At 37.5% G+C, this 22,465-nt stretch overlaps 1 protein-coding gene across 1 annotated transcript; it reads left to right on the top strand.

Annotated features, from left to right (window-relative positions):
• Positions 1-1,188: 1,188 nt before the first annotated feature.
• Positions 1,189-10,383, top strand: LOC119739607. Its single transcript, XM_038214588.1, has 5 exons — positions 1,189-1,635; positions 1,984-2,140; positions 3,814-3,849; positions 4,193-4,258; positions 5,291-10,383. Exons 2-5 carry the CDS (start codon positions 1,999-2,001, stop codon positions 7,606-7,608), a joined length of 2,562 nt encoding a protein of 853 aa, XP_038070516.1. The 5' UTR covers positions 1,189-1,635; positions 1,984-1,998; the 3' UTR covers positions 7,609-10,383.
• The last annotated feature ends 12,082 nt before the right edge of the window (positions 10,384-22,465 follow it).

Consider the following 22,465-nt stretch of genomic DNA (forward strand, 5'->3'; position numbering starts at 1 on the left):
CAATCCCAACTACAGTTGTGCTTATTTTCCTTTCAAGGAAGAGAATCAATTTCAAATTGGCACTGCATAAAACCGGGGGCCTCGGTGCCGTCGTTTGTTGAGTGGTTGAGAGGATTAAACAACAAGAGGAGGCTGCATGCATCGAATCATACAACGGTTTAGAACTGAGAACCTCGGTATTAATGCTAATTTGAAATTCGTATGTAGGGCAGTACTGGTCCCCGGCGATACATTACAAAGTGAAAATCAACGATGGAGGGACCGGGAACCATTGTCGTATTTTGTTTAAATGTGTTAAATACACGTCCAGGACCCCTAGGCCACAGCTACGTGCTATTCCCACTTTACAGTCCCTGTCCAAACTTCCTATTCAACGTCATGTTCACTGCAAAAACTGTGATTAGCAATTAACATTGTTCTAACCACTTTCTTGCTATCAACTAGTAAACATGTTTAAATACTAAACATGTTTAGAGTAAGGATGGATAGTGTTTAGCAAATGAACATTGATGTTTAGGAATGGAACACATAATGTTTAGCTTTTAAACATGTTAACAAAGTGATAGCAAAATTGTGTTTAATTGCTTAACACAGTTTTTAGAGTGTTTGCTTTACTTTTCTACTGACTGAAAAAATGAGGTTTTAAAGTGTTTGACTTTCACTTTTGTACTCAGTGCTGCATAGCCGTAAAATTGAACGAATTTAACAGCTTTGGAAATGTTCGCTTTAATAGGTTCCCAATAAAGAGCAAAGGTGATAAAAATTAAAGGTTTTTATGTTTTTGTTTCTGTTTGATATAACGATTCCCGAAGGAAGAAAAATCTTCAACTTTACAAGTGAAATTCATGCAGGTCCTTAGTATTAAAGGCCTCTATTAAATATACCTGGAAATTCACTTAATAACGACCTAGCATCGCCGTTTTGATTTCCTATACATGAAAAGAAAAACACATCCACAGGTCACAAGGTCACATTGACGATGCATAAATGATGGCGTGCATGGTTGCATGCCTTAGGCTTTATTGTCCTCTGTGTTCGTGAGCAATATGAATGACAATGCACAGGAACCCACCACCTTGAACTTAATTGCACCTCTTGCCTGGTACGCTGCGGTAAATGGTTAACATTTAACAGTTTCAATGGTTCCCTACAGTATGGTGTTCAAGTGGTTAGGAGAGGTTTGGATGAAGTCAATTGCCCGCCATTTTACCTGCAGCGTTCGTGCACGAAGCTGAGGGTGGGGCTTAGTATAAACTGAATACAAGTATAAATTGCCACATTTGGCTCAAACATCCCAAGCCTTCGTCCAACTGCATGGTGATTGAACTATCACCAAAGTGTGACTTCTTCGAAGTACAATGTTTCGTGGATTGCAATGACTTGCCACTATACCCGGAAATCAGCGAGCTTTTACTTTTAGACGGGACATAATCAAGAGGCTGACCTCAATTGGGCTTGCTAAACCACGAGTGTCCAAGTAAAGACCTACCTTGATGTCTGCAGATTCCGTCTGGAGAACAGAAACAGTACTTGATCAGTACTCAACAGTGAACTGAACAGTTGTCAGTGCTGTGTCGTGTTGAGCGCCGTGACGTGGTTGGACACCTGTTTGATGTGCAAATCAGATTAAGCAAGGTAGGTTTCAGAGGCTAATTCTAAATTAGCAAATTAGCAGACTTGAAATTAACAAGAAAAAAATGATAAGGAAAAGTGTTTTTATTTTAAGTCACTTTTGAGTCACTCCAACTGCTTTAGTTTAATTTAACTCGCATCATCAAGGCCGAATTGAAAACAGCCCAAACAGTGACAATAGATCAATCATGTAAACAAAGACAAATAGACTACATTTATTGAGGGTGCTCGACAGAGGGCGCCATATGCATGTACACTCGAATACTTGATTCGTATCCATTTGAGCCATTTTGTGAAATAGCAAATAGTCCATCATTCGTACAGCTGTATTTGCTTCTTGTATTGTTTTAGAGTATCTTACTGAGAATGGAAATGGCCGAGTTAGGAAGTGTGAACGTGACCACTGCAGCGACACCAACTACAACTAAACCACCTGGCTTGAGTATTGGCGAGATCACGGCCATTGCTGGTACACTTATAGCAGCCTTGGCTCTTCTCGCGACAGTATGTAAGTGCACATATTTTAGCATAATTGTGCAGTTTATTGATATATCGTTATGCATAGGCCTATTACATTTGTAACGAGGCAATTTTGTGGCCACCATATCCCACTAATACGATGAGGTACGATTCCAGTTCTTTGCATATTTCCTCATATTGGACTGGAAACGCACCTCCTGCAATATCAAGGTCATATGACCCTTACTTCTGGTTTTACCGGAAGTGTTAATTTGAAACCCTAATTATCATATCTCATGAATTATAAATCTGATCGGGTTGGTACCTTATAATACACGTAGTAAGAAGTAGTATTCAAAATTAATATGTTGCATTATTATTACTGTGTAGTTTATTGTTCTCATGTTATGACGTCAGGGTATATTGAATGAGGCATATGAGTGACCGCCATATCACCACAATACAATAAGTTAGGATTCCAGTTCTTTGCACATTTCCTCATATTGGACTGAAAATGCATCTCCTGGAATGTCACGGTCATGTGATCCTCACTTCCGGTTGTACCGGAATGGAAACTTTTAAAAATTAGAATTCCAATTTTAATAGTTACAATTTTTTATAAACAATCACGAAATCATTTTGTACTGTCCAATAGACATTCAAAAACAGTTTTAGAACAGCTCTGTGGTTGTTCAGTTACAATCACAATCTACAGTTACTTGTCAACCTATCACATACACACCCTCGTTTTCTGACCATATCCATCATTCACAACCGAATTCATTCACAAAACAAACACGATTGTTACACACGATTGTTTCGGGCGGTCTAAGGCATGGGCGTCGCCATCATTATTTTAAGAGGGGGTAAAGCAAATTTTACCCACAAAATCCCTCCCTATATTTTCCAGCATTTTCTGGATTGATAATTTTTTCAAGAGTGGGCAGGGATATTTGCCTTCCCCCTCCCATTAAATTAACAACAATATGATTTCGCGCCTCTTTTTCTCTTTTTCTTTTCCTTTTTGGGTTTTTTTCTCTTTTGTTTGTTTGTTTGTTTGTTTGTTGGGGTGTTTGTTTGTTTGTTTGTTTTTTTCTGCTTGTCGGGGGCCCCTTGCCCCATCCCCCTCGCGACGCCCATGGTCTAAGTCAACTACTCCAATTCGGAATTAATCTATGTTACTGTTTTCTTTGGAATTTATTGATGCCAGCAAAAATATTACAGAGTCAAAAGTATATCTACATAAACCTATCTTATTATTTTAAGCCGGGCTTCTTCCTTGCTCAGTAACATTTCAGACACTGACTGTGGACAATGACACCTTGGTCCTTGAAGCCTCCAATTCATGGCAGACATCCTTCTGGGTTATTCGTTTGTTTAATTAACGTCTGGCTGTTGGGTCTTTTTTGCTTCAAGAATGGACAAATTTGAATGCTTAAAGAAGTGCACTAGTGTTCAATAAAATGAACCAAAAAGGGATATCTCAAAAAATTTCCATACAACTGCAGATGAGAAGAAATTAAGTCGCACAAATATGTTCCGAAGAAAATTCATCGCATGCACCCTTCAATATATCAAATGGCTAATTCCAACGTATCAAATATTGACTCAAGAAATTACCCAAAAAAAACTGTTTAAGCTTTGCCCTACATTGTTTAATATTTTCATTAAAAAGTAATAAAAAGAAGTAGTGACAACAGCTTCTATTTGTCGTTCTTACAGTGGGAATGTATCTCAGTCATCGCAAAACAGGTCAAGGTAAGAAAAAAAGTATCAGAAATAATTAACTGGAATAAGTTCGTATTCACCTGAAAAGGCGTGGATCACTGTGAATTTATATTGTTAAAGACAAAATTACAGTCTTTATAAAATAATGAATTCGCAAATTTCTTCTCTTTCGCGTTTGTTCAAATAACGAGGTCGACTACATGTATTCCAGTTCATTTCAATATGAATTAAAGGTTTATGCCGAAAAACAAGACCAAAGGAAATTATATGAGAATATTCGTGTATAAAAGCATCATTTCAAATACCATTCTATAAACCTTGTGGACGCGTTTATACCTATGCCGTTTATTCTGGTTTGTACATCCGCTTGCAGGAAATGGGCAACAACGATTACCAACGGAGGAAGAGATAGAATTAAACCCATCAAATGCTGACACAGGTGAGCATGGTGTTTCAGACATATTGTTACTTACATCAAATGAATGTTCATTGCATCCTTTCAACTTGTTATGCTTTCTCTGTCGGATAAGTTCATTGTACTTTGATAATACATCCGGTATTGGCGTTGACCTCTGGCTCTTTTGTGAGAATAACAATGGCTGCACATCAGTAATGGGATGAAGTCATTCACATAAATATCCATTAAGTTGCATTCCCCTGTGATTTTCTTTTTAGTTTCATCCCGAGAAAATAGATTCCTTTTCTAAATTGCTGTTTTTCGAGCAATTCAAAAGTTATTTACCTTTAAATGAGACATTAGTCCCCCCCAAAAAAAAAAAACCCGTCCAATGTTAAGTTATTAAATTATCAGTTTAGAATTTTGAATTATTGGCTGCCGGACAATAATTTCGCTGGTAGGCTGGTTCCCGCCCAACAATCATTATCAATAATGTGCGTCAGATCTGTTTTTGCCAAAACAAAACAAAAATGGTTGTAGACGTCAACAAAAAAGGGAAAAGGAAGGGGTATTTTGTTTGTACTAAAATAGCCCAGTTGAAAATTTATGACAAAAATCATCGAAATTGTTAAAGGAATACAGTAACGGAACTTAACAAACAATTGTTTATAAAACTCTTTCAATTATTTATTTTAAGAAGTGAAGTAGTTTAGACTGCTTAACCATCAATCCGAATCTTGATGCAAAAACTCAACTTTCACGCACTAATTATAACCATCACATGAACCTGCTAATTACCAACGAAAACTCAAATGACTGTCAAAATGAATTGTTTGTTTTTTTTGTGTATCCTGGGTCTCTTGAATTCTCTTCCTTATGTGTTAAATAAATAAATACTCTCTTCTCATTCAATCAAAAAGTTCAAGTTTTTAAACGAGTTTCGACTGAAGTGATTCTTTTTCAGTGCTTTTAATCTATAAACTAGAGTGATTTCTCTTGAAGTCATCTTGTCCATAGTTCCACTCTGGATATTAGAGAGAGAGAGCACTGACACGGATTTTGTTGTCGTTTTAGGAACAAGGCACAAGGTATGTTGCTGTTTCTCCAGAGTGGTAACCGTTCTGGAGCGCTGTCAGCAGCAGCTTATCCAGTACTACAAGGACACAACAAGCACCATCCCTGCACACCCCTTAGATCCTTCCAGGACCGTGGCTATTGATCAGTTCTTTTCTGAAGTTGAACTCACTCGGAAATTAGAGGGTAATGAGATGACACAAGAACCCATTCATTTACAGAAGGGGACACGAAATGTAGATAAATGTAAAACAAAGCGCCTAGACTCATGGGTAGACATGTTTCAAGATGTAGCCGGAAAGCTTAGAATCCTTCTTTCAGGATGGGCAGGATTTGGCAAGTCTACTCTTTTATTGAGAGTTGCAAATGCGAGTACTGATCCAAATTCCGTGATGGCAAAGTTCAAACTTGTGTTTCTAGTGAAGTTGAGGGAAATGAAACATACAAATTGCGTCCTTGAGGCCATACGCGACCAGATTTTACCAAACTTTAAGAAGGCAGTTTTGAAGAAACTTATTGATGATAACGAAGCCGAAACAGCTTTCATACTGGACGGATTGGATGAGATTCCTCTCGATGTTCTGAATTCTCCAACACCTGAAGGTGGCTATGGGGTCAAGGATATCTTGCACAACAAGGTGCTGAGACATAGTACTGTCTTAGTATCAACTCGGCCACACATGGTTGACTTTGCAGTTAAGGGATTCACACACTTCGCCCGCGTTGAAACATTGGGCTTTAGGCTCGAAACTGCAAGGAAATACATAACATCCTACTTTGCTAAAAACGAAGCCGACAACCACGGGAAATCGTTAATTTCACACGTGACATCCAACCCATTACTGCAAACACTGGTTCAGATTCCAATCATTGTACTCTTTTTGTGCATAGTTTGGGAAAATATGTCGAAATTGCCTGAGAAATTAACGGCACTTTACACAGAGTTTGTTGAGGTTTTAGTCAGTCGCCGGTGCAACGAAGGCGAGGACAAGGTGGGGCTGATGAATAAAGTCCTACGTGGACTGGGGCGAGTCGCTCTGGACGGGTTACTAGACCCAAAGGGGGAAAGGCTGGTGTTCTCCTCAGAGGAATTTGATGAGAAAGACTTGAAGGACGGTTGTCGATTGGGTTTCCTTCAACAGGAAAGTTTGACGAGTGGCTTGAAGAAGTTGAAGGTAGTAACATTCTTACACAAGTCCTTCCAAGAATTCTGTGCAGCATACTACTTTGCCAATCTGCATCACACAGACGAAGACAAGTTTCATGAGAGTTTAAAGCAGATCAATCCAGACAATGTCTTCGCAATGAAATATCTACTTCAGTTTGCATGCGGCATATCGTCGGGGTCTCCAGCTACTGGGCTCATCCTACAGTACGTACAAAAACAACATGCGGGAATGTGGCATAATAAAGACCTGCAAAATCTGGTCCGCCTCTTGTTGTTGGAGTCTGGTTCTGACGAAATGGCCGATAAGCTAGACCGACCAACTGACACAGATTGTGATAGTCAGGAGGAACTGTTGGCCATGCGCAATTACTTGCAGTGTCTCCGTCAGCCACTAGTAGAACTTGAGGAATTCACTGTCCACTGCAGATCGCATGAAGAATTGGCGCTGTTGAGTGATATTGATAAACTACTGCATGATGACACTAAAACAAAAATTGTTCTAAATATCACCAGTAGTTGGCATGAATGCCTGAAGCTGCTGAGAGAGATACCATCGAGTGGTAACACCAGGGCAACTGTTTCTTACACCATGTCAGAGAAAGCGAACGAAGAGAGCCAAAGGCCTTCAGAGATGGATGAGAGGCTTTGTGATCAAATAAAGCTGGAACTGGAGATTGATGAGATATCTCACTTCGATGAGTATGATTTAGGATCCCTGTCCCGTGTGGGCAAGCAGATCATCGAGGCAGTCAGCCTGAGAGGGAGACCATATGATGACGTCATTAGACTAGGGAATGCACTGGATGGTTTTGATAGGTTGAATGATGTAAGGTTGTGCAAGACCAACCTTCACGGCCATCTGGGTGTTGTAGCCCCTCTTGTTCTTCCATCCCTGAAGTCGTTGTCATTACGCTCATGTGGACTGAATGATGATGACGTCCCTGACCTGATCAGCCTCCTCCCTGTCGGGCATGGTTTGCAGTCGCTTAATGTTGACGGCAATGCATTCAGTGCAGATGGAGTGGATACTCTTACCACTCACCTCAAGAATCTGCCTCTAGAATTGTTGTTGCTTTTTTACATAGGTGACGATGCAGAGCGTGTCGAGCAGGTGGTTGAGCGAAATCTTCCACATGTCACTTTTTCGTAGGTATAACTGATACAAATTATGACCAAGTTGTTGCTTTTTATTTTCACAATTTGGAGCACAACATTTCAATCGGACCGTTTGGTTATTCTACTCGAGTCGACAAATAAGTATTGCTGTCGACATTCTTACTAAGACATATTCATATTATATTCCTAAATCACAACGTTGAGAAGTATACAAGAAATGAATGACAAATGAAAATGAATGTGAATATACAATGTTCACCTATGAGACATTTCTAAGCGAATTCAGACGACGCATTGAAAAAAGTAAAAAAAACCGGGGGGAAAGCAGTAACAAAAGCACGGAGGAAAAGTAAGATCCATATGTCATCATAGATTGACTATAAGCTTAGTAAATTGATTCATGGTCTGCATATGTCCTCTAGGGTTTCTTTGAGGATTCTGAATGGTAGCTGCTTCCATTAGACCCCTGGAAATCTGAGGTGGTGACTCTCAATGCACAACCATTCGGTTCGATTTCCCTCAAGGACAAATGATACAGCTGCATCACGTGGTTTCTGTCAAGAACTGTTCTCTCCTATCCCTTGCTCTCCTATCCTTGCTTCTTACACTTGAATTTCCTTCCTGTGAGATTCACATCCAACTAGGGTTTCTTCGGGGTGGTTTTCAAATGCAATTTTCTCAAAATTAAGTTTTACAATTGGTAATAAAGTTGGCAGTCTTATTTATGATACCTAACCCAGCAACCCTTATGCTTTATACCATTGGAAACCTCTTGTTTTGCAAAATCCAGATATATAAATATGTCATTTCTTTAAAAGTCCGAGTTTATGCTCATTTCGGGGAGGCAGGTCACACGTACTTCTGTCTTCCAATTTGCTATCATAATGTTCATATTATTTACAGAAGACACAAACCAAAGGGAAGAGGTACACTTAAATAGTACAGTAAAATAGTTGTTAAAAGGTTCAAATTTGTATTATTTTTTTCAAGCGGAGAACTAAATGTTAGTGTTCGTTAGGATTGCTCAGCCTGTTTTTCTAAGCACCATTATCGTTTATTTGACAGCTAAAGACGAAAACGTCAGATTTTGCAATCGTGTACAGAATTTTGCAATCGTGTACAGAAAACTGTGTGTGTTGCCGAAAATGTAAAATGAAACCAAGCAGGATTTCATTAATGTGCATAAGATGATTGTACATGTACATGTATTTTCATTGTAAATAACACTGATGTGAGAAAACGTCAGCTTTGAGGCTATGTATTTGGGATCTTTGCAATCCTTTAATGGAAGTGTTAGATGAACGCGTGTATTTTAAACAAGACAGGTAGAGAAAATGTCAATTTTTGGAACGAGTTTCCTGTGTAAGATATTCTCTGCATTCAGTAGACCTAGTCCTAATTTTAGCAGCACCGTGTGCCTTCAATGAGAAATCAAATCAAGCAGGTTTCAATTATACCCAGAATGTTTTAGGGTGTTTTTTTTTTGCACTTTGACAAGTTGATGCAATAAAACTTTAGCTTAAGAAACACGTCTTTATCTGTATGTACAATCATACGACATTGTTAATATTGCTCATTGCCTGTACGATTATTGATGTATTTTGATTAATGTACGGTTATTGTATATAACGGCTGATGAAAGGAAACATCATCGTTCAGAACGAGGTTAATTTTCTCAGATAAACTCGCAGATATATTTATGGTACATGTATTTACAACTGTTTCTTTTCTACCTGACTTGAAACTGAAACAAAGATTTCCATCTATTCCGAGTGTAATACTCACTAATTTTAAGTTGAATAAGACAACCTCAGCTTTATGTCACCAAGTTTGTATAAAATTGAAAAATGTGTGCATCGTGAACGGTTTAACCATTATCATATTCGTCGGAGTTTGATTTAATTAACCATTTATTATGAAATGTAGGTTTGAATTCCGAAGTTTCCACCATTCTTTTGGACCTGAATACTTGTAAAACAGTGAAACGATGTGATAATCTCTTCAAGTTATTTTTATGACCTCTTTAATTAAGCATCTCTATAGTGGCAATCAGGAAAAGTTCAGCTTTCCAAAACTGTTACGTTTATGATTGGGGTTTTTGGGGGGTGTACATCGCTAAACAAAAACACAAAGCTATACCTTTTATTCGTTTTCTTGACAGATCAATTCTGCAGAATTGCATCCATGTTTGTTTTTTTCTTTTTTCATATACCATTTTATAATTTTCTTGAAATTGTTCGTAACGACAACAACCGACTGTGTGAGAGAACTTAGTTGATACATGAATGTGATTAATTTGATGAATTTCATTATGATTGCATGGTTTAGGGTTATCATTATTCCCTCTTTTGCACATTATTATGCATCTTTCTCACTCCCTCAATACTCACTTACTTGCAGTTGAATAAATGAACTTCAACTTTATGTCACCAAGTTTGTACATGTATAACAGTGAAATGTTTGTGTCTCGTGAACTGTTTTAACCATGATCATCTTTGTCGGAGTTTATTGTAAATAAATATTTATTATGAAATGTAGGTTTCTTGAAGAAACTATGAAATACGATACTTGAACTTAGATTTCTATATAAGCACTTGTTTATTTTTTTTTTTGGGGGGGGGGGAGTTATTCCGGAAAAAGTCACACATTTCTGGATTGGATGTAAGGAAACATTAGAGTAGCTATGCAATAAATGTTTACATTTATAAATATTTTTAATGCTTATTGTAAAATTTAGCTTGTATGACAGGAATATTTTTAATAGACTTCTATATTTTTTGTAACCCTTATTTCAACTTACACCTGGAAATTTCGGATTTAGTAAACAACAATAAACTGTTATTAGAGATACTGTATATCTTGGTTTGCAATATTTTCTTTGCTTCATACAAAAAAGTTCGTTTATTATCAAGCCGAAGTTTTCACCCTGAAATATTGTTTTTCACCACAGCTTGCAATTGCGCATTTTTGGAGTGCAAAAGTTGCTGTAAGTTTAAAGTCATTTCCTTTGGAAAAAAACCTATCGCCTTCTAATGAAAATGAACAACATCCCCTCCACCTCACACTCCCCACTGAAACGATTTTCTGTTTTGTACAGAATAATAATATTCAGTGATTTACCGTAAACTGCTGCCCAACATATAGGTATTCTAATGTTTGGAACAGGCTAAAATAAAATCCCCCCCCCCCTCATTTCAACATGGAACTACATGTACATGTATACCGCTCCTTCTTTAAAGACCTTTTGCTTAGCAGCCATCTTAGAGGGCAATTCCTTAGTTTTGCTGGCATATGCATCAGTAAACCTTTTGTGCATTCATCGCTACTAGAATTTTTAAAATGCCGTCTAAGTAATTTGCGGGCTAGAAAACTCAGCCGTTTAGTTACAATAGGATACAATATGGTCTCACTTGTACTGAAAAATCATGAACCGTTTTATATCCGTGGACAAGGTTATAAAACGGTGTTTGTGTTCAAAACCTGGAATGGCACATAAGTGATTCGAGCGATTCTTTCACTAAAAGAATGTTTACTAATTGGGCTTTCATATCATAGATCTGGAAAGCGCACTATGCAGTACTTCTTTTAAAAAAAATAGGGGGCACCAATTGGGTTCATTTTTTTTACTCACCCTGTACAAAGCGAAAAAATTGCACGATATTTACAGCTGCTGTGGAAATAAGCTATCTGATTTTTGCTTTGTTAGGTTGCCACTCACAACAAAGATGTTTTTTAAGGTTGCTAAAATAACTCCATGTAAAAAAAAAAAAGACTCTCAAACTTTACAAGTGAAATGCCAGGTCATTTTAGTATAGGGTTATACAAGAATACTACTGAGAGCAATCAGCCTAGCATGCCCTTTCGAATTTCAATACATGCACTGAAAAACACATCCACAGGCCCCAAGCTTACAATTATGAGGGCTTCATAAAAGAGAGTGCATGCATGATTACGTTTATTTATTGGTCCCCTGAAAGTTATGGATGGAAGTCCCGCCCCCTTGAACTTGTCCCGCTTGCCTGGTACGCTGTGTAAACAGTGATCACTGTTGAATGGTTTCAATGATTCCCTACAGTAGGGTGCAGGTTGGGAGAGGTTTAGAGGAAGTAAAGTGCCCGCCATTTTACCTCCAGCGTTCGTGCACGAAGGGTGCGGCCCCTAAACTGAATACATGTACAACTGACTCCATACCTTGGGCTAAAATTCCTGAGCCTTCCTCCAACTTTATGGTGGAAGAACTGTCTCGAAGGTATTAGCTCCTCGAACGTCGACGTTTCCTAAAACTTTCGGAGATCGGAATAACTTGCAACCCGGACGGCTTCAATAATCAGAGGCTATTAACTTCAAATTGTCTAAGCTTGCCAAATCGAGGTTGTGTCAGTAAAGACCAACATTTCTGGAGAACAGAAAACAGTTCTGGAGAAAACAGAAAGAGAACTTGATTGGTGCTTACAGTGAACTGAACAGTTGTCGGGTTGTGTCGTGTTGCCCATGTTGAAGTTGGTTGGCGATCGAGCGCCGTGACGTAGTTGGACACTTCTGTGTTGGAGGGACTTCTCATCGTCTCTTGTGAAGAGAATAAATCAGACGAAGCAAGGTAGGTTACTTACAGTCTAACTCTGACAAATGCTGATTCAGCGTCTTGAGAATTAGAATACATCAGGGAGTAAATGGGGACTTATTTAGGAACACGAGTAATCTGATAATTTTAAGATGCATTCCCCATCATGCCTATCAAAAAAGGATTGTTTATCTGTTTAAACGATAAGAACTATACTTTATACCAATTTCAGGGGTCTGCAACCCTTTGAAAAAGAACTTATAATTTGCCCACATGATAACCGGCCCTGGGAGAGCCGAAGTTTTGACTGGCAGCCGACTAATCTTATTTTGCGGAGAAATAATTCAACAACTCAAAGTTGGTGGGCATTTTCGTTCGATGTCTCATTCACAAGTAAAAACTTTTACATTGTTAGGAAAATAGCAATTGGAAAAAAAAATCTGTTTATCGAGTGATACTCGAAAATGGCACATCTTTAACAAGGAAATATCAGGGCAAAGAGTAATAGCATTTTTCAAAACGTCAGCAGGTCATATATCCGCTTTTGTTTAATCCATGAATATAAATCTCTATTTTTCACGGACCCAGTTCAGGCCTTAATACTTCTTTACTTTAATAGAAGTGTAGCTTAGGAATTTCAGCTTTTATTTATCCATCATGTTTGTCTTTTATAAGAAAGCCAATGCTTGTATATGGTCGCGGTCATTTTAATTGGAAATACTTATTTTTGTGTCCACTAAATTGGAGTTTACAGTAAAAATTTACAACGTACGAATTAAACTACATTGGTCTGCAATCAGCGTTGTTCAAAACTTTTCGCGTTGAACCAAACGACGATTGCGATACGAACTAGTTTTCTCAAAAAAGGCTATTCAATAGGCATCCCGGGCCATAATTATGAAAACCCCGGGCCGATGATAAATTGTGACCAAATACGGTCACAAAATATTTGCCAAGTATGTAGATTGAAAATTTGAATACCAATGAAAGGGACGGGGCATGGGGTTACGATTGAACGGTGCTCGATAGAAAGAAACCCAGGTGCCCCAGGTAAACACAGACACCTATTGTTGGTAGCTAAATAGTTTTCTATTGCGACATGAATTCAGCCGGATCTTAGAATGTGGGGAAATTTGATTTGGTCCCATAGGTATTTTAAGTCATCATTTGATTGCCGAACGCTGACTGAGTATTAAAACAGAGTTTGGGATTCGAGATCTTCATAGAAAAATGCAAACCTTATGTAATCTATATAATCTTAATGTGTAACTAAACTATTAAGGTTAGTAGAATGTTCAAACGATAGTCAGAACGCTATCACAAAACTTCTGGGTCCTGCATGGCTCCCTGCTGTCTATCATAATGCCCACTGCAGTTGGTAACCGACGATGAAACCGATCTCACTATAGGCTTAGTCGCAGCCATCGTTGACTCACCACAGTTCGATCAGCTTTTTTTATAATTAAGTAATTTATTTTGGTGTCCTAATGTCAATATTGTGTTTTTATATAGGAAACATTTACTATTAAACATCATTCATGAACCTTAATCTAACAACTAATGTGGCTGTAGCTGACTTTGTTAACACCTTTAACACCGGCAATTGTGGACCTATAGGACAAAAGTACGTCCACGGATTGACCGAACGTCCACGATTGAAATTCGTGTATAAAACCAATTAGAGCTGTTGCTAATTAGAGTACAAACAAAAGAATGAGGATTAAGGACAATAGGGGGTCCACGATTGCCGGTGTTTACGAAGATATACTTTGTGCGTTACGTTTTGCAAAGATGGCATTTATAGACAACAGGAATCTTCGCCATTTACATGTAATTGCATATAATCACGACATTTGCCTTCTATACAAAATGGTAATAGCAATTATTTATCCATTTTCGTATACTGCATACTTACTTGTACAAAGCACCATGGCAGGACTCCTTTGATATTGCATACCAGACTTCCATACCGGCGTCAACAACATTTAGCAGCTAGACAAATAAAGCTTTGATCCAACGCATTAACATAATAGTAGAGATCCAAGACCTGCTTCACGCTAACCTATACTTGTGGTTAATAATTAACAACTTTGACATTTATGATGCATGAAATGATGTAGTATTGGGATAAGCAATGAATGTAGATAGGGAAAGTGCAGGTGCGGATCTAGCTTTTAGGAAACGGTGGGTGATATTGGGGGGGGGTTGACGTGTGCGGCCGAGGGCACGACCTGCTGGGGGTGTCCCCCAGAAAATGTTGACATCTATGATGTTTTCTCCAGCATTATCAGTCATACGGTTGCGAAGGGCGATTTTTAAATGTTACGTAACACTTCATTTTGAATGAAACTACATGTGCACATACATGTTCACGTTGGCGGGCGAAATCTTTGAAAATCAATTCCTCCCGTTTGGGAGACCGTATCTTTTATGCAACTTTCAGGGTTTACTTTCCTCATAATGATCCAAGTATGTGCTAAAAATCGTTGTACTTTCGTTGAAATTGAAAAAAAAAACTGGCTACGTGCATCATTGAAAGTTGTAACACTGACGTTTGCAATAGCAGTCAATCTTTTCAAGCCTCACGAATATTAATAAGGTTCCTTTTTATTATGGTATGCAGTCAAAATGTTGAGAAAAGCGTCCTTCACGAGTTTTTAATTGATAAATATCAACCTTTTTGCCGGATTCCATTGGTCGATACCGAGACCCACGCCAAAACACGCCGAATGACCCTAATGAATATGCTAATCTACAATACGATATTGTGTGGCTGGGCCGAAATCGGTCAACCATAGTGCCTGAGGCGCTTTGCTGAACAATGCATGTGACTTGGATCGTCAGAAATCATTGTCGAAATTTTCCATATTAAGCTGAAATTCGGAATATACTTGGATTATGTAAGTGTTCAACTGCTCGTGAAATAACAATTTTGAGAAACTCCTAGAAATAGATATAAATACAGAGATTTGGGGAAGTTTTCGAACGATTTCTTCCAGACTTGAAGGTCGGCTAAACCAGTAACCAGTATTTACGTTTCGGCATCGACGACGGCGGTTTTTTCACTGACATGAAGCTCAGAATTTCTTCTTCCGTTATAATGTAATTTTTCAATCATACTGTGCATATTTTCTGAGAAACACAACGTTCAAAAGGCCATGTTTTTCTGTGGTGCATGAATTTCACTGCTCTGCTATAGCATCTAAGTACGTAATCGGATTAGCTTTGCCTAACTACGGCAAACACTTTGCCTTAGCAACCACATGACTGTTATAACGCATTTTGAGAATACATTACATTTAATTCGTTCGTTTTGGCCACAATCATTTTGGGTTCATGAAATGAAATTACACTTCTGATATAAATTTGCAGCAAATATGTATTCCTTTGGAAAGTATAACAACTATGAAACATCACTTTTCCAGTTATGGAATTTTGATCACAAACACTATTTTTAAGCTTGTCCACAGATCAGAATAAAGCTTAGTGATATTTCAGCAAAATGAAAACTATTCGAATATCCAAAAACACATCAAAACACTCTCATAACCATGATAATAACATTTATTTGAAAACCTGCTGCTTCCAATGTAAAAATAACATGCTTTACAATGTCCAGAGTTTATAGTTTTGCCCTGCCTTCTACTTGGCTACCCGGAGACTTACGGGATTATTCTGATATCTTTTTCAGGATACAACATGATTTCACTTGTACTGTAATATCACGTACCTCAAAAGTGATCCATGGACAAGGTTAAAAATCGGTGTTTGTGTTCAAAATTCCATACCTGGAAAAATCCATGAGCAATTTGAATGATTCTTTCACTTAAAGAAAGCTTACTATTTGTCCTAGATTTGGAAAGCGCTACATGCAGACATTCTTTTAAAAAATTAGGGGGCACCACTTTGGGTTTCCTTTTTTTTTTTTTACTTATCCAGTACAAAGCGGTAGAATTGCAATATATTTACACAGCTGATGTGGAAATAAGTTGTTTGTTTTTTGTTTGTTTTTTTGTTTTTTGGAAATGTGGATATAAGCTATCCGATTTTTAAATTGATAAAATAATTCCAGGGGGAAATAAAACTCTCAAACTTCACAAGTGAAATGTTTGGTCATTTGGTTCTATAAAGGCCTAAATATACCTGTACTTCTTAAACCAGACAACCTAAGCTTCCCTTTCGAATTTCAATACATACCAAAAAACACATCCACAGGCCCCAAGCTTACAATTATGGGGGCTTCATAAAAGAGAGTGCATGCATGACTACGTTTATTTATTGGCCCCCTGAAAGTTATGAATGGACGCCCCGCCCCCTTGAACTTATCCCTCTTGCCTGGTACGCTGTGTAAACCAATGATCAATATAGGTCGGTTTCAATGGTTCCCTACGGCAGGGTGCTGGTTGGGAGAGGTTTAGAGGAAGTAAAGTGCCCGCCATTTTACCTCCAGCTTTCGTGCGCGAAGGGTGCGGCCCCTTAACTGAATACATGTACAACTGACTCCATACCTTGGGCTAAAATTCCTGATGAGCCTTCCTCCAACTTTATGGTGGAAGAACTGTCTCGAAGGTATTAGCTCCTTGAACGTCGACGTTTGTTAAAACTTTCGGAGATTGGAATAACTTGCAACCCGGACGACTTCAATCATCAGAGGCTAACTTCAAATTGTCTAAGCTTGCCAAATCGAGGGTGTGTCAGTAAAGACCAACATTTCTGGAGAACAGAAAACAGTTCTGGAGAAAACAGAAAGAGAACTTGATCGGTAGTCACAGTAAACTGAACAGTTGTCGGGTTGTATTGTGTTGTCCATGTTGCATTTGGTTGGCGATTGAGCGCCGTGTCTTAGTTGGACACCTTTGTGTTGGAGGGACTTCTCAAGGTCTCTTGTGAACAGAATAAATCAGACGAAGCAAGGTAGGTTACTTTTCAGCGTCTCCAGAAATAGAATACATCAGGGAGAAAAATTGGGACTTATTATTGTGGTGTTAAAGATGCGTTCCCCATCATACTCGTCAAGAAAAAAATGTTTTGTCTCCTAACGACTTTTCCAATTTGTATGTTTTGTTTTTACGGACAAAATACTTTTATTCCAATTTCAGGGGTCTGCAATCCTTAAAAAAAATTTTTAATAGATTTGAACACATTAGGCTATAATGACCCGCCCTGACAGAGCCAAATAATTTTGTCTGGTTGCCAATCAGTCTAATTTTGCGAGAAAAAAAACAATCCAACCACTTAACATTGGGGGATTTTCCATTCGAACACTCATTCAGGATTAAACAACTTTTATATTGCTAGGAAAATAGCAATTAAAAAAACCTATTTTTCTAGGGAAAATCGAAAATGGCACTTAAATAACAAGTAAATATCGGACAAAAAGTGATATCATTTTTCCAAAAGTCACTTTTGAGAAGGTCCTATAACCGCTTTTGTTTAATCCGTGAATACCAATCTTAGTGCTTACTTCCTTGATCCATTCAACTTAGTTAATTTCAACTCAACTAAGATAACATCATATGGATAAACACCTTATTCGCAACATCAAGGCCGAATTAAAGCAGTGACAATAGTGACAACGGATTAGTGGAAAAAAGAACTGTGAGACAAAAAATAGAATGAAAGAGAAAAACACCTGACCAACCTTCCGACCGATCAACCAACAATCACTTTATGAATTGGCCAATTAACCGAACAAAGATCGGACTCAACACAAAAGAGACTTGAAACAACCTGATTCATGAAGAAATGGGACCATCAACTATATCAGAAATGCAAAAAGTCAATTGAAACACTGAAAATTCAAATCCAAAATCTTCCATTGAATTATCTAAGAGCTCGGTTACAGCGAAATAAGCCTTATCACGGGGCGTAAATCCCGAGGGAATGGGGGTATATCCCCCCAACACACACACTTTTTTACCGGGGATGGGCTATTGAATCATTCCCCACCCTCCCATTTTTTCGTGATGAGAAACAAAAACTGCGGATTTCAAGGTATTTTGCGAAATTCCCAACAACCAAAATGTATTAAATAGCACTGAAAAATGATAGGGGGAGTACACAAACTTAAAATGCGCCATTTTGATGTAAGCGCTTTTAGAATTTTCCCATCCCCCATCCCCCACTCGCCGGCACAGATTTACGCCACTGCCTTATCATCTTAAATTTATAGGTTTAGTATTTGGCCCTACTTCTTTACTTTAATACCAGTGTTAAAGTACAAATGTATAAGGCCAAAAAAAAAAGGTCTCCGGTTTCTGGAATGCGCGCGCGTCGCCGTAGCCATGCGCGTCGGCAAAATGAAAAAGTTGGTTTTTTTTTCAATAAAAGATGATGTCTCAAAACCGCCAAACTCACTGGTTTGACTGGAATCCGTTCACCCTTTAACAGATATTTTTAATCACTCTTTAATTTCCGGAGAGGTCCCTAATGAACTTAAAATTGCTAAAGTTACTCCAGTTTACAAAAATGGTGATCGTTCCAATGTCACTAATTATCGCCCCATATCTGTATTGCCATGCTTCTCAAAATTGTTAGAAAGGTTAGTTGCAAACCGTCTAGAAAAATGTATTGCTAAATTTAACATACTGTCACAATCTCAGTATGGCTTCAGGGCCAAATATTCAACTGAACTTGCCTTGATTGATTTAGTTGATAAAATAACATCTAGTCTGGACAAACGTGAACATACAATTGGTATTTTTTTGGATCTTTCCAAGGCATTTGATACAATAAATCATGATATTCTAATTAATAAACTACAAACATATGGTGTCAGAGGTACTGCACTCGAGTGGTTTAAAGATTACTTGAGAAATAGGAAACAATTTGTTGTCTGGCAAAATAAAAAGTCCAATTACAAACCAATCACATGTGGTGTACCTCAGGGCTCAATCCTAGGACCTATCTTATTTCTTATTTATACTAATGATATTTGTAATTCTACTCGACTTCTGACGTTCATCTTATTTGCAGATGATACAAATATATTTTACAGTAGTAAACATTTGAATGATGCTGTTGACATAATGAACAATGAGCTAACTAATGTATTTGAGTGGTTTGTATGTAATAAATTATCTTTGAATTTTAAGAAAACACATACGATGGTTTTTACAAATCGAATTGTAGATAAAAGTATTCAGATTCGTTTTAACAATCATCATATTGAAAAGGTTGATTCCTGTAAGTTTTGGGGGTCATTATTGATGATAAGTTAACGTGGAAAAATCATTGTCAGAAAGTCCTTACACTTATATCTCGCAACCTTGGTATTCTTAGAAAACTTAGATATTTTGTCCCATCCCGTGTTCTATTTTCAATTTATAATACGTTATCCTTGCCTCATCTTCAATATGGTATACTTGCCTGGGGAAATACTCATAAAACCTACCTTGATAAATTGCTCGTTTTACAGAAGAAATCTTTAAGACTGATTAATGGTTCTAGTTTTAAGGATCACTCTGCCCCGCTATTTGTTATGTTCAACACCTTATCTGTATATGAACTTTATAAATATAAATTGTGTGCTCTGATGTATAATTTTGAAAAAAAACATACTGCCTTTGAATATTAAATCGTTTTTTGTAATGAACACAGATATTCATCATTACGACACAAGATCGTCAAATAAGCTTCATCTTAATAAAGTTAGAACATCCCTACACCTCTCAACTGTACGACACCAGGGGCCCCTCCTTTGGAATAAAATTCGATCTCTCTGCCCAATGACCTCAATTAGAGCATGTAAATTGTATTATAAAAAACTACTTCTCTCTACGGTTAATGTCAATGGTGATTAAGAGCAAAAGTATTACTTTATTGCCAAGTAAAATTATTAACAACACATGTAAAGTCAAGGATGGTAAATTTCCTTCAAGTAACTTATTCTTTTTTTGTAAAGTTTTGCATGAGCTCGTGAATTTAATGTAATGTAATCACATATTACTGATATATCCTATGATTATTCATGAATTGTATAACTACATGTATTCTTTGTGAAGGGGGCAGACCTAGTACAAGCTTCGGCTTCTTGTCTGGCCTCCTCATACTATTATTTCAAAGTTTCGTTAAAATGTTTACCTGATGTATATTATTCAACTTAATTACCTTATAGTATGGAAATAAACCTGAAACCTGAAACCTGAAACCAAGACTACCATTTATTCCAAAAGGAGAACTTACCATTTTTTGCAACAACAAAAAACAACAATAAAAACTAACCAAATAAAGAAAGAAAGATTAGAAAATTGAAGAAAGCAAAACTACCCTCTCCCCAAATGCATTACATTCCTAATAAATGGTAATAAGGACCGTTAGACAGAATGAAAAATCTGCACTTTTTAAATATTAATTTGCCATAATTTAATAAATTTTTATCCCAATATAATTTGTTTTTCATTGTTAAAAATTAACAACCTTTACTCTCCTTTTTTTAGAAGCTAATAGAAAAATAGGGCACCTTGAGGGTTTGGGGGTGGGGCAGCCTGCAGCTTGTTGTATAACCATTTGGTATGGTTATATCAAGAATACCACATATAAACATATTAACATTTTGATGTTAATGCACATGATGAAATAACCACGAATAGTGGTGATTTAACAAGCTATACTTTTTCAAGCTGCATACGAATCCCGCACCCACAACCATTCCTAATGGTTCCTAACAAACACCTCTTCATGCAGCTCACTTATAATTCGCGCTTGTAATTTTTACGTTTTTTCTTTAAAGGAAGTCGGTAAGAACAGAAATGGCAGAGTTTGACGGCATGAATACGACTACAAATACGCCGTCTGCTACTGAAACTGGTGGACATGATTACTTGGATGTAACTTACAAGACCGTGGGAGTAGTTGGAGGAATTGGCGGTACACCTGCAACTGGGAGTGGTGGATCTGATTGCATTGATGGCTGTACTGGTTACAAGATTGTTGTCATTGTGACATCAATTATCCTTGCAATTGCTGCATTGGAGAGATTTAAATTGATAAAATTGATATGTAAGTGATATTTCTATGGGTATAAATTTCAGGATTTGAAATGACTGTCATTCGTTTCAACTCGTTTACCTCGTTAATAGGGCTTGCGCCATCAGGAGTGAATCTTGGCATGTCTGTAATCGTATAGACGGTCTTCCAAAACTGTTTTGCCTTGAAACCAGATAACCAATATCGTCACAGGAAATTACAGAAAGTGACGTCATGATTTCATCGGATTTGAGTCTCTGCTCGCGCTCTTCATTTATGTTTGTATGTTTGTGATTTCTATGTGTTGCACACGGCCATGCTACAATGTTTTGATGTTCCTTTATAATCATTACAAAATTTAAATCAATTATGCCAGGAACAATTATCACTTTGATTATTACAGAAGTTCCCTGACAGTGGTTGTGCCCTAACAAAATTGTTTCCTGTTTCTCACAAAATTGTGATGGTATTTTCTGTGTGTTATTGCAGGTAAATGCTGTATGAAACGCATACAACGTGCAGGTAGGTGGATATTTGTATTTTGAAACGAAGAAGCATTTAAAAACGGAAATTGAAGTAATTTTTAAAAATGCGTGTGATATTAAGAATAAAACGATTTCGGATCTCCGGCACATTAAAGCTCTTATCCTTGTTTTAACAGAACAAGAGATGATAAACAATAATAATAATGATAAACAATAAAGCTTAAAAAATAATATAGCAATTATTATCTGAGACCTTAACGCATTCAGTAACGATAATAGTTATAAACATCCAAGGCCTAAGTATTTATTTACTAAATCAATTCAGATACTTTAATTTCGGAATAAATGTTTGTTATGAAATCTCATATTAACTTGCTGCATTTGGAACGATGATTCATGCGTCGGTTTACGGTTGACGCAATTTTGTTCTCGATCTTACACCTGCATCCAGGAAATGTGCAACAACCATCAACATCAAGAGATGAGATGGAATTTCACCCACTGAATGCTGAGAGAGGTAAGGATGTCTCAGTGATTCACGATAACGTTAATTTCATCACAAAACCTTGATATTGCAAAGAATATAGTTCTGGTAACAGTTTCTGCAACGTGTTGTCACACTTGTTAATCTTCCCTGAGCCATATTGATAGGACTAAATTGTCATTTTGTTATTACCTGTACCCCTGTTTGTTTGTCTGTTCGTCCGTCCGCATATTATTTTGTAGGGGTTGCGATACTCAATGGGTCGGGCTGTTGACAACGTCCCATGACAATTTGGTTTGTGCATGTAGCAACGGTGTGTATATAAGCATGGGAAAGAACACGTTTGCACTGCAATATAAAAATCGAATTAATTAAACTAATGTGACCGATGATT

This window comes from Patiria miniata, unplaced genomic scaffold (genome assembly GCF_015706575.1).
Source record: "Patiria miniata isolate m_02_andy unplaced genomic scaffold, ASM1570657v1 HiC_scaffold_4, whole genome shotgun sequence".
Lineage (NCBI taxonomy): Eukaryota > Metazoa > Echinodermata > Asteroidea > Valvatida > Asterinidae > Patiria > Patiria miniata.

Excerpts from the sequence above, each read along its gene's own strand:
- LOC119739607 (XM_038214588.1), top strand. The coding sequence starts at position 1,999 with ATGGAAATGGCCGAGTTAGGAAGTGTGAACGTGACCACTGCAGCGACA. Across the intron at positions 2,141-3,813 it reads GGCTCTTCTCGCGACAGTAT|TGGGAATGTATCTCAGTCAT; the intron begins GTAAGTGCACAT and ends TCGTTCTTACAG. Across the intron at positions 4,259-5,290 it reads CCCATCAAATGCTGACACAG|GAACAAGGCACAAGGTATGT; the intron begins GTGAGCATGGTG and ends TTGTCGTTTTAG.